This window comes from Pristis pectinata, chromosome 28 (assembly GCF_009764475.1).
Source record: "Pristis pectinata isolate sPriPec2 chromosome 28, sPriPec2.1.pri, whole genome shotgun sequence".
NCBI classification, from domain to species: domain Eukaryota; kingdom Metazoa; phylum Chordata; class Chondrichthyes; order Rhinopristiformes; family Pristidae; genus Pristis; species Pristis pectinata.
This window is the reverse complement of record NC_067432.1, coordinates 10,669,878-10,684,321: the sequence shown is the minus strand read 5'-3', so window position 1 is coordinate 10,684,321 and position 14,444 is coordinate 10,669,878. Positions and strand designations below refer to the sequence as shown.

Sequence of the window (14,444 nt, the reverse complement as noted above, 5' to 3'; positions counted from 1 at the left end):
AACCTATCAACCTCCACTTTGAATATACCCATTGACTTGGCAATGAATTCCACAGATTCACCACCCTCTGGCTAAAGAAATTCCTCCTCACCTCTGTTATAAAGGGACATCCTTCTATTCTGAGGCTGTGCCCTCTCATCCTAGACTCTCCCACTACTGGAAACATGCTCTCCATGTTCACTCTATCCAGGCCTTTTAGAGCTGCTACCTCACAGCTCCAGGGTCTGGTTTCGATCCTGACCTCCGGTGCTATCTGTGTGAAGTTTGCAAGTTCTCCCAGTGACCACATGGGCTTCCTCCAAATGCTCCGGTTTTACCCATATCCCAGAGGTTTGCCGGTAGATTAATTGGCTGTTGTAGATTACGCCTTAGTGTAGGGAGTGGCAAAGCAATCAAAAGGAAGTTGATGGGCAATGTGAGAGAGAATAAATTGCTGGGCCTACTGGGAAAAAAGGAGTGGAAAAAGGGACCAGCAGAATGGCTCTATTGGGACTCCACATGGACCTGATAGCCCATTATGGCTTCTGTGTCATAGTAAGTAAAGGAAGTTCAAGGGAATAGAGACAGGTGAAATGAATAGGCAAATGACATCTGCGGCAGAAAATGTGAAGCAGCATACTTTGGAAGAAAAATAGAAGAGCAGATTTTTAATGGCAAGAGATTGCAAAGTAATGGTGCTCAGAAGGAACTGACCATCTTGTACATGAATCACTCAAAGTTAACACACAAGCATTGCAAGAAATTAGAAAGGCCTTAACTGCAAATAGATTTGAGTACAAAAGTAGAGATGTTTTACTGCAATTATATATAGGTGCCTGGTGAGACTGCACCTGGATACTACGTGTAGGGTCTGGATCGCCTACCCAAGGAAGAAAAATACTAGTGCTACAGGAATTAACCATACTGATTCCAGGATGGGTTAAATTTCCCCATGTAGTGGGGGTTAAGCTGACTGGCTATACTCTCTCAAATTCAGAAGAATGACAGATGTAGTCATTGAAATATTCAAAATTCTTATGGGTTGTGACAGGATAGATGCAGGAAGGATATGCTTGCTGGCTGGGCTGTCTTGAACCAGAGGGCAGAGTCTCAAAATAAGGGACTAGTCATTCAGGACCAAGCTAAGAAATTTCTTCACCCAGAAAGTAGTGATTCTTTGGAATTCTCTATCTAATATGGTGTGAAGGCTCAAGTACTGAATATATTCAACAGAGGTCAATAGATTTTTGGATACTGAGGGAATCAAGGGATATGAAGTTAAGATATCTTTATTAGTCACATGTACATTGAAACACACAGAGAAATGCATCTTTTGCGTAGAGTGTTCTGGGGGCAGCCCGCAAGTGTCGCCACGCTTCCAGCGCCAACATAGCATAGTTAGTGCAGAAATGTGGTTCTGAGGATAGTTTATAATCTTATTGAATGGCAGGGCTGGGGCAAGGGGCTGGATGGCCTACTCCTGATTATGTTCTTATTCTCATTGGAGTCTACTCTGCATTAAATGTACACTTACCACACAGAATTCCTGTTTAATAGTTTTGCCAACAGAGAAGATCAACAACGTTAATGAAAGCAGCAAGTTTCAAAACTTTCCGACCTTCCTCAAACTCCACCGCCGAAACGTGATCTTTATCCTCACTGGTGCAAACTGATGCCTTGCCTTTCCTCTTCGTGTTCTTCTTCTGTTTAAACTCTTGGATGTCCCATTCAAGGTCCCACAGCCAGGGATCTTCTCTATACCTGGGAAAAGAAGCTTTGTGCAATGACAAATACATGCAACATCTCTTAGGCATACAAGCACAGGAGAAAACGATTCGCAATTGTGTCATCAAGAGTCCCAATTTTGACCCTAGAGTGAAATACTCCTCTCTGCCATTTGATGAATTACTAATATGTCCATATCCTTTTTGAATACTTACCAGAATTTCAGAATTGGTTGCTTTAGGGAGAAGATTCTAGTAGTCCACAAATACAATTGAATGACAAGAAAGATAATTTGCATTGAATTTTGATCTGGAAGGTTAAGGGTTAAAAATCCACTTTACATTTCAAAGCTTCACACAACAAATGACTGTGCTGGTATGGAATGGCATTTGGCTACAAAGTAGCAATCACTGAGCTTCAAAATCTAGATGGGCCAAATGGCCTGTCTGGCTGCAGTGACTCGGGAGGATTGACCAAGATGTGGGGACAGCTTCTTTCTTGGGACCACTTCTGAAAGTACCTTAGGATCTTTAATTCACTGCAATGGACAGAGCAGCCTTGGTCTATCTCCCAAGAACAGCAGAGCCTTTAAAAACAGAGCATTCCCTCTAAGCACTCAAGCCCCACAGATTCCAGATTTAGATGTAGGAATCTAGAAATCAAATATAAAAAATGACTCACCTTTCACCTTCCAGTAACTGGCAGGCATCGTTAGCCAGGTTCATGAGGGATTGCTTCATCTCCCATTGCAGTTCCTCGTACGTCCCCTGTGCCTCATCCTGGTAACGCTTCCAGTTGTGGTTTACGGGAAGGTAGCACTGACCCATTTCCAGCATGCCAGCAAAAGTCACTGGGTGTGGGCACCTCAGCAGGAAGAAACAATCACAGTTAGTGTTCTGTATGCCTAACCATCCAGCAAGGAAGTCATGCTCTTCGCCACAGCGCTAGATGGTGATTTCTCTAGTTGATGAACATACAGAAATTAGGGTAAAGCCGATTGAACAAGGGGGCACTAACCATCCTGCTTGTACCACCAACCCACCTAGAAGGCAAATGACAGAAGTTTAGAGAGGGAGAGACTGAGGACAGACCTGTTAGAGGCATACAAAATTGGGAGAGGCATAATGGATGATGAAGAACTTCCCCATATCAAAGATATCTAAAACCAGAGCGCATAGGTTTAAATTGAGGAATAATAGGGTTAGAGAGGAGCCAAGGAAAAAGATTTTTCACTCAGAGGCTGGTTGCAATCTGGAATGCACTGCCCGAGAAGGTGGTGAAGCTCTGTTTCTCCCCCCTATATATTGGGCTTCCCCTTTTCCTATCTTCAGTTCTGAAGAAGGGTCCTGACCCGAAAAGTTGACTGTTTTTCTCCACGGATGCTGCCTGGCCTGCTGAGTTCCACCAGCATCTTGTTGTTTTTTCATCCTTTCACAACTACATTTTTTAAGTACGTGGACGATCACTTGAATTGCCAAGGCTACCGACCCAGTGTTGGTAAATGATGGGTACCTGATGGTCATGTGGACATAATGAGCCGAAAGGCCTGTTTCTGTGCAAACAAGTCTATGGCTAAAGCAGACAGCATCTGTATCAGAAGGTAAAATTAGGTTCCTGGGCTTCTCTTCACAAATTCAGCAGGCAGAGTCTGCAAGCACACGATAATCCCCGCAATTCTTGGAGGGTAGAGTAAAACGAGATGCATCAACACTCTTGCTCACCTGTCCCCCAAGCCCCCAACAAAAGACATGGTCTACGACAGGAAACAGGAGGGGTATACCTTAATTACAGGGAAAACAAGTGGGAAAATGGGATTGATCTGTGAGCCAACATTGAAACCAACGGGTTTAATGGCCTCCTTCTGCATCATAAGGGAATATGGAAACCTATGCATTTTTTTGGCAGTGAGTTATCCATTAGTGTTTGGGAGCAGGAAGCCTGGACAACTCTTCCTTGCTCCTGAGGCGAAATATACCCCTCTAATAGAACCGCATCAAAATCAGCCAAGATTAGTCTAATAACCTTTGATCAGTGTGGGGCTCAGCAAGACGTTATGGACACGTTTATTATTGACTTAATCTGGCTTTCAGTTAATAAGGGTAAAAAAAAAACGACACTGGTTATTCAGAAAAGCTGACTCACCTGTCTAGAAATAGTGGAAGCTCCTCACAAAACACCTCATATGTAGCCTTAACATCAAGTGCACAGTAACGCATCAGCTCCTGCCATAGGTGGAATAAAATACAAGTTAGACTGATGTTACACGCAAAACGAGAGACAAAAAAAAATTCACATCAAATTCTACCTCTCTTTTTGTTTACATACTTTGCGACTTTCCCCAAAATTGCATTGAAGCATCACTCAGTTTTATAACTGTGCATCTCTAGAATAACATCCGTACCCATCATTTTCTGTTTAAACAGGCAGAAATGTTATTGCTGAGCCAAGAATGACATCCATTATACATGCAGATATTGCAATTCCTACATTTACATTGTAAGCTGCCTCTTTGGCAACAGCCTTGGGTGAGTGACAGCACTTTGCCTGAGAAAGAACATAGTGATTAAAATTTAAGATAAATTATAAATTTCTAAATTACTCGTGTTTTTTTTATTGGTCCAGAATCTACGGGGACAGCAACAGAAGGAATGAAACAGCAACTTCTGGAATACACACATGCGAAGTTAAATGCAGAAATGCTGTCACTGATTCCCTGCTGCTCTATGGGGTGTGTTGTTGCAGCCTTCTTAATTTAAGCTGTTAAATTTCTACCCTGCTGTTATTAGACTATTCAACAGTTCCCTAGTACAATAGGGTGGACTCTTGATCTCACAATCTACCTCATTATGACCTTGCACCTTATTGTCTACCTGCACTGCACTTTCTTTAGAGCTCTTACACTTTATTCTGCATTCAGTTATTGTTTTACCTTGTACTACTTCAATGCACTGTGTAATGAATTGAGCTGAATGAACGGTGTGCAAGACAAGCTTTTCACTATACCTTGGTACATGTGACAATAATAAATTTATTCTAAATCCAAGCTGCAAAAATCATTGAACTGTAAGGAATCTAAGGCATCTCTGAATTATTGTCACCTTAAAAAAAAGACAAAAAAAATGTATGCTTTGTTGCACAAGAGTCCTTTTTGCATATGAGGCCATAATTACTATCCAACAACTAGTTTTACACCAAAAATCTGATTTTAAATGTTAGGGTTGTCATTCCCACGTCATGTTTGAAAATTCTAAATACCTGAATATTAAAAACAATTACTTTTATAATACTATCCAACATGTGTACATTCCAACTTTTATTTAGCTCTTGGTAAATATTGAAAAAGTTAGCTAACATTGAGCCATTTACTTCCTGGTCTGCTATTCATGATAATTACACCTGATGATATCACTGTCACTGGATGCTAATGTTCACCTGGATCTGATGCCTGACTGCAACCAGTGTTGGAAAAGGGAACAGAGAAACCAAACTTTAGCAGGCAGCTTTCCTTGTAGTGTAGCAGTTAGTGTAACACTATTACAGCGCCAGTGACCAGGGTTCAATTCGGCCGCTGTCTGTAAGGAGTTTGTACGTTCTCCCCGCGTCCGTGTGGGTTTCCTCCAGGTGCTCCAGTTTCCTCCCACATTCCAAAGACGTACGGGTTAGGAAGTTGTGGGCATGCTACGTTAGCACCGGAAGTGTGGCGACACTTGCGGGCTGCCCCCAGTACACTCTACGCAAAAGATGCATTTCACTGTGCATTTCAATGTACATGTGACTAATAAATAAATCTTATCTTATCAATGATGAGTACCACAGCTTTGCTACTGACTGTAAGACAACTCATTATAGATTTGATAGAAAACAGCTGTAAAACAGTCATTTGATCAGTTGCAACAATGCAAGATATGCCATTATGTGACAATAAAAGGAAGTCTGCATCATTGTCCCACCTGGAAGTTCTCCCGAACATCATTCATGTTGCCTTTGATGAAAATCTCTCGAGCCTCCTTCTCTAGAGGCTTTCCCCCAACATAGAGTGCGTGGACATCTGCCAGGTTATTGATGCTGCTGATGTTCACCCAGTTCCAAACTCCAATCTGCAACAAGAACAGTACAAACATGGGTCTCCATCACACTAGGCAATATCAGATCCACTATTTATAACGAACCTCATTAATCTTTCAAGCACAGCGAGAACAAGGGCTAGAAACTTACTTGGTGAATGAACCAGATCAACATAATTAATTCCCAATTATATTCCAAGGCAATGCACAGTCAGTAACTTTTCCCTATCATGCAGGTACAAAACCCAAGAGTTAGAGAGTCATTCACATTATAGCACTTCATCAAAGACACTTAGCAAGAGACCCAGGAGTGTCAGTTACTGCTTTGATGGGACGCAAGCTCTAAACCTCCTGCAAGCTCTAAACCTCCTGCGCTCCTCAGGATGTATATTATGGCAGGGCAAGTGGTGTTAACAGTTACTTGTCAATGATATGGACAGCAAAAAGAACCAACTGTTCTGTTCTGGACCAATTAACCCTTTGAGGACATGATGCTCCAGCAGAAACTGACATATCTTGGCCATGTGAATGGAATGGAGATGATCATGCTTGGTAGTGTGCAAGGAAAAAGGAAGACAGTGAACAAGATGGATGTACAATATGTACATGACTTCACAACAGTTTAGGATATCACTAGGATTTAGCCCACTGAGTTCCCAAGGGATTAACACTGAGTTCCCAAGGGGTTAACATTAGTTTACTTAACTATTTCATGGGTCACTACACTTGCTTCACTGGCACTCAAATACACTGAATGTAACATCTAATGAGTTGATTGGATGCACTTAAAGTCCAGTTGTTTACAGAAGTGACAATGGAACCGTTAACTACTCCAGCAGGAAGCTGATGATTCAGATTGAAGGGAAATATCTGTGTGGCTCTTGGCACATTTCTCAGAGGACCCTCCCTTCAGCAGTCTGGAACATGCACACATTTCTCTCCTCTGGATGAAGTAAGGATAATGACACACATAAATAAATACATCTGTGAAACATTCCATTTGGAGTGGAGACTTAGCTTGATGGCCATTTATAAAATTAAATTAGCAGAAAAGGTCAGGAGATTCTATTGCAGTTGAGATCCATCACCTACGAGATACAGAGGGTGAACAGATTCTCCAGTATGGACAATATGGATGGCCACACTCATGTCCTACGATGGATCAGATTGCTGCTTTGGGTGGGACACTAGGACTTCCCTTTGCCATTCGCTTTATCCATTGCTTCAGATTTTGAATATTTTCATGGCTTAGTTTTCCTGCAAAGTCAAATGAGGCAAGCTTGTTTTGCAGCACTCACCCCTGGACTTCTGGACTTGCTGTTGGTTCGTTTGATGTGCTGTTTTACTTCTTCCAGGCCACTCCTCTTTCCCTTCTTACTTGCCATCCAGAGGCTGCGCTGGAAACCAGTCAGGCCAGAAATAGCCATGTGCAAGCTCATCGTATCCAGAAAGCGCAGCTTTGTCCCCTGCAGACACAAGTTAAACGCAGACAGTTGGGTGAGATACCAATCCTGACAGTCACAAAGTAACAGCCAGGAGTGTAGGAAGATGAAAAAAAACACAACAAATTATATCTACGTAGTTGCTGCAGGTAAACCCCTTAAAATGATTCATGTGCACAATATCAAACAAAATTCAACATTAAGTCACACTTGGTGGAGGGCTAAAGATAAGGCAAATGGCAAAAACTTAAATCAAAAGCCTTAAATGTCTTAAAAGGAGAGTAAAAGAGTGGGCAGGGTGCAGGAGGGAATTCCACAGTACCGGACTTGGCAGTGGAATCCATAGCTGTTGACACTGGAGAATAAATCTAAGGAAAATAAAGATAATTGGAGGAGTGCAGATGGCTTGGAAAGTTGTAGACTGGAGGAAGTAACTGGGGTAGGAAGAGGTGTGATCATGGAGGGATCTGAAAACAACAATGAGAAATTCAAAGTCAAGGTATCTCTTACAAGGAACCTCTGTAGGGTAGTAAGCACAGGGATGATGGGTGAATGGGGCTTGATCCAAGATAGAGAAGAGGTAGCTTAGTTTAAGAGAACCTCAAGTTCATGGAGAGTGGAAGAAGGGAAGCTGGATAGGTGTGGATTGAAAGAGTCAGGTCTGGAGGGAATAAAGGTATGGATGAGAGTTTCTGCAGTCGATGAGATGAGATAGCGGCCAAGCTAAGTGACATCATGAAGATGCAGATAGATGGTCTTAGTGAAGGGAATTAGTTTGAGAAGACTTTGGGGTCATAATAAGTAATAAACCCACATGAGAACTCGGGATCGATTCAGTACAAGGAATATTTCAGGTGACCAGCATGAATGCATTGAAAAGGAGGTTATCACATGCAAAATAACATTATATTTGATATTTGCTTGGGATGAATGAAGAAGGGCAGAAAGATGTTGACGTGGAGCATGAACATTTGTATGACTGACTTATTCCTGTGTTGTAAATACTGTGGGTCAATCATGCAACAAAAAAAAACTTTGGAATTAATGGATTCCCTAAAACTTCACTACTTCTCATCATGTTTTTGGTCACACTTTTGCGTCAACTTTTCACATTATGAACTCCTGTTTACACATTTACGACACAAACAATATAAATTTCAATATAATTAAAGCTTATGTGTATTCAGTTCTAATTGCTACATTATAAGAAAGATGTGAAGGCTTTGGAGAGGCTCCAGAAAAGATTTACAAAAATCCTTCTTGAGATGAGGAGTGTTGTGGTAAAATCAGACTTCTCTGATTGGACAACTTATGTTCACATGTTCCAAATAGCTCTGCTTCTTGTACATAAATGGAATTATTACATTCTATCTCCCTGTAGAGCAAAGTATTCATTATCATTAACTCGCTCTTTCCCTGTAAACTATTTTCCTTCAAATACTGATCCAATCCCACTTTTTAAAGCTCTGATTGACTTGGCTTCAACCCTTGCAGGCGATACTTTTGCACAGGATATTTTATAGGAAGATTCACCTAACTGGCCAGCTCACCTTCATCAGGTATTGTTCCTTCACCCTTGCTCTGTCATAGCTGACATTGTGGCCTATCACCAGTCTGTTTAGCCATTCACCTCTTGATGGGCGGGTGAAGTTTGCAGAAGTCTCCAGGGGAATTAGATCTGCCAGGACCAGATGATTGGACCAAGTGTAACGCTTCTCGATGAGACGCTTACTGCACCAGGAATACCTGTGGAACAGGTAAGGCTTGTACAGAATCCAATTTCAAGGCAACACAGACCTACACTACAGTAGAACCAACAATTTAGCTTCCCCTCCTTGTCAGATGCTGATTCAAATCCAACACTTCCACCAAATTTATATTCTTCAATTACAGGGCTGAGCAGCCAAGGTCAGCAGAGTACCTGGCCAGCATCTTATTTCAATATGATTAGTTTCTGGTCGAGGTCAATGACCAGAAGGGACACTGCCTATTCTCCACTAGCTGGGCAATGGGACCAAACATGTAGATGGCAATGGACTGACCTTTATCCTATGGAACCTCAATTTTAAACAAACCCGTGATAAAATGAAAGTCTCGAATCTGTAAGGGTCCAATGTGAAATTAAAAATCAAACTGCTGGAGGAACTCAGTGAGATAGGCAGTATCTGTAGAGAGAAATGGACAGTCAACATTTCAGGTCAAGACCATAGATCTGGACTCTATCTGGAATCAATATGAAAGGTAGAGACCCGAAACATCAACTGTCCATTTCCCTCTACAGATGCTGCTCGACCTGCTAAGTTCCTTCAGCAGATTGATTTTTGCTCCAGATTCCAGCATCTGCAGCCTCTTGTGCCCCCAGTGTGAAATTATTTGGTTTGTCTCAATCTAGTTCCCTGTAAACACTGATACCCTGAGTCAAACTGTTCAATTAACACTAAAATGCCAGTAAACTGGAAGGGCTCATTAAATGAAGCTTTTCCAAGGTGGGGATTAGCAAGCTTGACTCTGCATACAACTACTAATGTGTTTAACAAGGAGTGCTCGTTAATATTGGGTGGACAAAGCAGAAAGCTATTCATTTCCCTGCTGAGGAGCATATCGTTAATCCCTTTATTGTATTTATACCTAAATTCTTACCAGGCACTTGGTGACACAGCAACAGCTAATGTTGGACACAGGCCCTCGGTTGAGCACACCTCCACATCAAACACCAGTGCCCTGTCATCAGGGAAGTCCACTGACTTTGCTTCACCATGCTGGTTGTACTTTGTCCAGCCAACAGCCCAGGTCCACTCCGTGGGCATTGCAGGGAGGTCACACTGCAGTAGTTCATTGGCTGCTTCCAGATAAGGGAAGCTTTGCTTCTGAGCAAGGATACGAAAGTGTTCGTCGATATTTCTGCCATACATCCTAGGCAGCTGCAAATCTACATCAGGAAGTATGGAGGTTTCCTTGTCCCAGAGGTTGTGATATTTGAGATGTTCAATGCTCTTTTGGATTGCCTCCTCCGAGTACTCAACCTGAATATTTCCAAAGATCTGTTTGTGGAGACCACCAGACAGCATCTGGATATTTAATGGATTCATGCGCATCTGAGACTTTCCATGATTGTCGCACTCCTTTAGCTTTGAGCTTGCAGTGGAAGTTTTGGCCCATCTGGATACAGTAACCCTCCATTTTGGGAGCAATGAAAGAAGTGATTTCCTCTTCAATAACAGATTCATTCTATTCCTTGCTCATGATTCCTATGATGCAAAAAAGATGGGAAAGGGAGCAAGGCTTCACATCATTCCATTCCAAAATTAAACTTAAAAGTAAACGATAAAAAATCTGTACAGGCATTTTAGAATCATAGAAAGGTACAGCAGAGTAACTGGCCCTTATAGCCCACCTTGTCCATGCCAACCATGATGCCTATGAACGCTAATCCCATTTACCTGCATTAGGCTGGTATCCCTCTATGCCTTCCCTATCCAAGTACCCTTCCAAATGCCTATTAAGTGTTGTAATTGTATCCGCCTCCACCACTTCCTCTGACAGCTCGTTCTAGATATTTACCATCCTGTGTGTGAAAAACTTACTCTCAGATCTCCGTTAAATTTCTCCCCTCTCACCTTAAAACTATGCCCTCTAGTTCTAGGTTCTCCTGCCCCAGGAAAAAGAATTTGACTATTTATCCTACCTATGCCCCTCATAATTTTGTAAACCTCTATAAGGTCACCCCTCAGCCTCCTACGTTCCATTGAGGATAAACCCACCCTATGCAATCTCTCCTTATAACTATAGGCCTCCATTCCAGGCAATATCCTGGTGAATCTCTTCTACACTCTTTCTATTGCTACCTACATCCTTCCTGCAGTGTGGCTACCAGAACACAATACTCTTAACGGCAGTCTAACCAATATTTTATACAACTGCAACATGATGTCCCAACGCTTATACGCAATGCCTCAGCCTATGAAGGCAAGCAAACCAAATGTTTTTTTCATTACCCTATCCACCTGCGGTCTTAATTTTCAGGGAGCTATGGACTTGCACCCCAAAGTCTCTCAGTACATCAATATTCCTAAAATTCCTGCCATCTAAGATAAGATATCTTTACTACTCACATGTACATCGAAACACAGAGTGAAATGCATCTTTTGTGTAGAGTATTCTGGGGGCAGCCCGCAAGTGTCACTACGCTTCCAGCGCCAACATAGCCCACAACTTCCTAACCCGTACGTCTTTGGAATGTGGGAGGAAACCGGAGCACCTGGAGGAAACCCACGCAGACACAGGGAGAACGTACAAACTCCTCACAGACAGTGGCCAGAGTTGAACCCGGGTCGCTGGCGCTGTAAAGCATGACGCTAACCGCTACACTACCGAGCCTACATATGTCCTACCAGAATTTGACCTCTCAAAGTGCATTACCTCACACTTGTCTGGATTAAGTTCCATCTTCTGCCACTCTGCCCAACTTTGCAGCTGCTCTACGTCCTGCTTGTATCCTTGGACAACTTTCTTCACCATCCACAAATCCACTAATTTTTGTGTCATCTGCAAAGTTACTAATCATAACACATACATTCTCATCCTATATAAAACAAACAACAGAAGTCCCAGCACTGATCCCTGTGGTACACCACTTGTTACAGATTTCTGGTCAACAAAACAACCTCCCTCTGCCTCCTATCACCAAGCCAATTTTGGATCCAGTTTACCAACTGGCCTCAGATCCCTTGTGTCCTAGCCTTCTGGGCCAGCTTACTATGCAGGACCTTGTCAAGAGCCTTATACTAAGGTCCATGCAAACAACGTCTACTGCTCTGTCCTCATCAATTTTCTTTGGTTAGTTTGCAGCTGAGTAATTCCCATATTTTTCCTCATACCATTCAGAGGCAAAGGCAGAATTAAACATAAGCATTGGTAACTAATAATATCACTGTATTGACCTGATGGTTTACTTAAAGGCCATAATCTAATCTCCAGCTCTCCTATATATGGTTTGGGAGGAGTAATTTAGGAATCTGCCAAAGTGGCAAATTGAAGATAGGTCAGGAACACTGGTCAATTTCCCCCAAAGACAGCAAGCGAAGATTAATCAAACCGGTTGCCCACAAACAACAACTAAGGGCCACTCACATGCCTTTGCATCATGCAGCAAGACCAGATTCCAAACAGGGGAAAGATTTAAGAGGGAGCTGAGGGGCAACTTCTTCACACAGAGGGTCGTGCGTATACAGAATGAGCTGCCAGAGGAAGTGGTGGAGGCAGGTACAACATTTTAAAGACAGTTGGACGGGTACATGGATAGGAAAGGTTTGGAGGGTTATGGGCCAAACAATAGCAAATGGGACTTGCTTAGGTGGACATCTTGGTCGCCACAGACAAGTTGTGCCGAAGGGCCGGTTTCCGTGTTGGATGACTCTTCCATCCATGACTCTAAAAACATGTAAACCCAGTAATGCCAGGTTCACAGTTAATCAGATTACACACAGTGATGCAAATTTCAAAGAGGCTGCAATTTATTCTTAGTATCAAAGGCTTATACAATAATAATCAAGCTACAACACCCCGTATAACTAATTTCAAAGTCAATCCTAAATGGCCTTTGGGATTGTGTTTTTATTTACCCAATACTAAGATGCAGAAGATATAAAGATAGAAATCAAAAGACTGGCTCTCAAAATAGAAGCCAACTATTTATAGTTCTCTGCTACGAAGATAATCGAGGTGTTTTAATTATTTTTAATTAACAACAAATCAAAGCTTTAGTGGTAGACTTACAAGTTTTCTGAAATGCACTCCAGTTTTGCTCAATCCGTAATAAATCCAAACCTCACACCACTCATTTTCTCATCCATCTCAATTCCTGATATCTTAGTCCTAATCTCTTCAGCTCCTTCCCTACTCCTGTTCAACGTGGTTTCAGACCTGCCAAAAAACCTAACCCGCTTCCACCTACCAGCCCCGGCTCAACTCTCCCTCTCACTCTTTTTACTGGCTATCTTCCCTCTACACTCTCAGTCCTGAGAGAGAGGCTCGACCCGAAATATTAACCATCCCTCTGCCTCCACAGATGTTGCTCGACCTGCGGAGTTCCTCCGTCAGTTTGTATTTTGCTTCAGATTCCAGCACCCGCAGTGGCCCGCAGTCCCTTAGAGCACAAACCCTGCACTTCGGGGCAATTTACCTGCATCCCACACCGATAGTCTGGCAGTCTGATATCACCGCTTCACCGAGCACTTGAGACAACAGTCGAGAATTGGGGTTATGTAAAGATTCATTGTGCACTTAGGTTTTACAATACATCGGTTACAATGCTTCACTTTATAAACTTGGAGGTTGTTCTGAAACGTCTCTGTAAAGTTTTGGTTTGAATACACCAGTTGTGATGTAATTCATTCTGTGCAATCAAACACTGTGTGTTTACAATCACTCTCAATACGAACTCCACCACTCCTTACCTTGTAACAAAAATAAAACCAGCTGAACGCACATGCCCACATTCATTTCCCTCTCAAGTGCAAAAGAGGCAATGCAATGCTAGGCGCTGTTAAATAGCCCTTAACCTCCACCCACACCGCCATCTATACACAACTCAAATATCCACTAGTTACAACGAACAGCTATGGAAATGCGAAGTAGGTCTCAGCTTCTGTTGAAGAGCAAAAGAAAGTTAACAAATCAGGTGTTGAATGAATCCGACAAAATAAAAATAGTTTGGAAAATCCTGTTGTTAGAAACTAAAATACAGGCTCTCAAAATGTGTAAAGCATATGCCCTGGGGATTTCGCAGGCATCTCCAGAAGAATACTCGGGTGGCAAAATATATAATCGTGGAATTAATTTTCGTTACGCTATAAAACCGTGGGGATTTATCGTAACTGGGATAACTGACACAGGCAACTCCAGAGGTGAACTATGGATGTTTGTTGTTTATTTTTATGTGCATGAAAAGTCAGACGCTCACTGGAATTTAGACTAGAGAAATAACCTCATTGAGACATTCATAATTCTGAGAAGGATTGACAGGGAAGATACTGAGAGATTATTTCCTTTTTGCAGAACATCCTAATGTAGTAGGTATAGACTCAGCATGAGTAGTCATTTACTGAGCTAAGGTGAATTTCTTTAGGCAGTGAGTTGTTAATCTGGAATTCTGTTCCCCAGGAACTCGTTAGACATATACAAGGCTGAGATTGATAGATTTTGGACATAAGGACATATGAATTAAGAGCAGGAG

The 14,444-nt window shown here is 42.2% G+C and overlaps 1 protein-coding gene across 2 annotated transcripts in view; it reads right to left on the bottom strand.

Annotated features, from left to right (window-relative positions):
• polg (polymerase (DNA directed), gamma) overlaps positions 1–13,778 on the bottom strand; it is a 39,230-nt gene extending 25,452 nt beyond the window's left edge. The window contains exons 1-8 of one of the 2 annotated variants that reach the window (XM_052040296.1): positions 13,666–13,778; positions 9,851–10,458; positions 8,761–8,956; positions 7,067–7,234; positions 5,655–5,801; positions 3,847–3,926; positions 2,386–2,568; positions 1,598–1,740 (exon numbers count right to left, since the gene is read on the bottom strand). In XM_052040296.1, coding sequence (XP_051896256.1) covers positions 1,598–1,740; positions 2,386–2,568; positions 3,847–3,926; positions 5,655–5,801; positions 7,067–7,234; positions 8,761–8,956; positions 9,851–10,437 — 1,504 coding nt within the window. In that variant the 5' untranslated portion in view covers positions 10,438–10,458; positions 13,666–13,778. The other variant, XM_052040295.1, reaches the window with a different exon arrangement.
• Between the last annotated feature and the right edge of the window lie 666 nt (positions 13,779–14,444).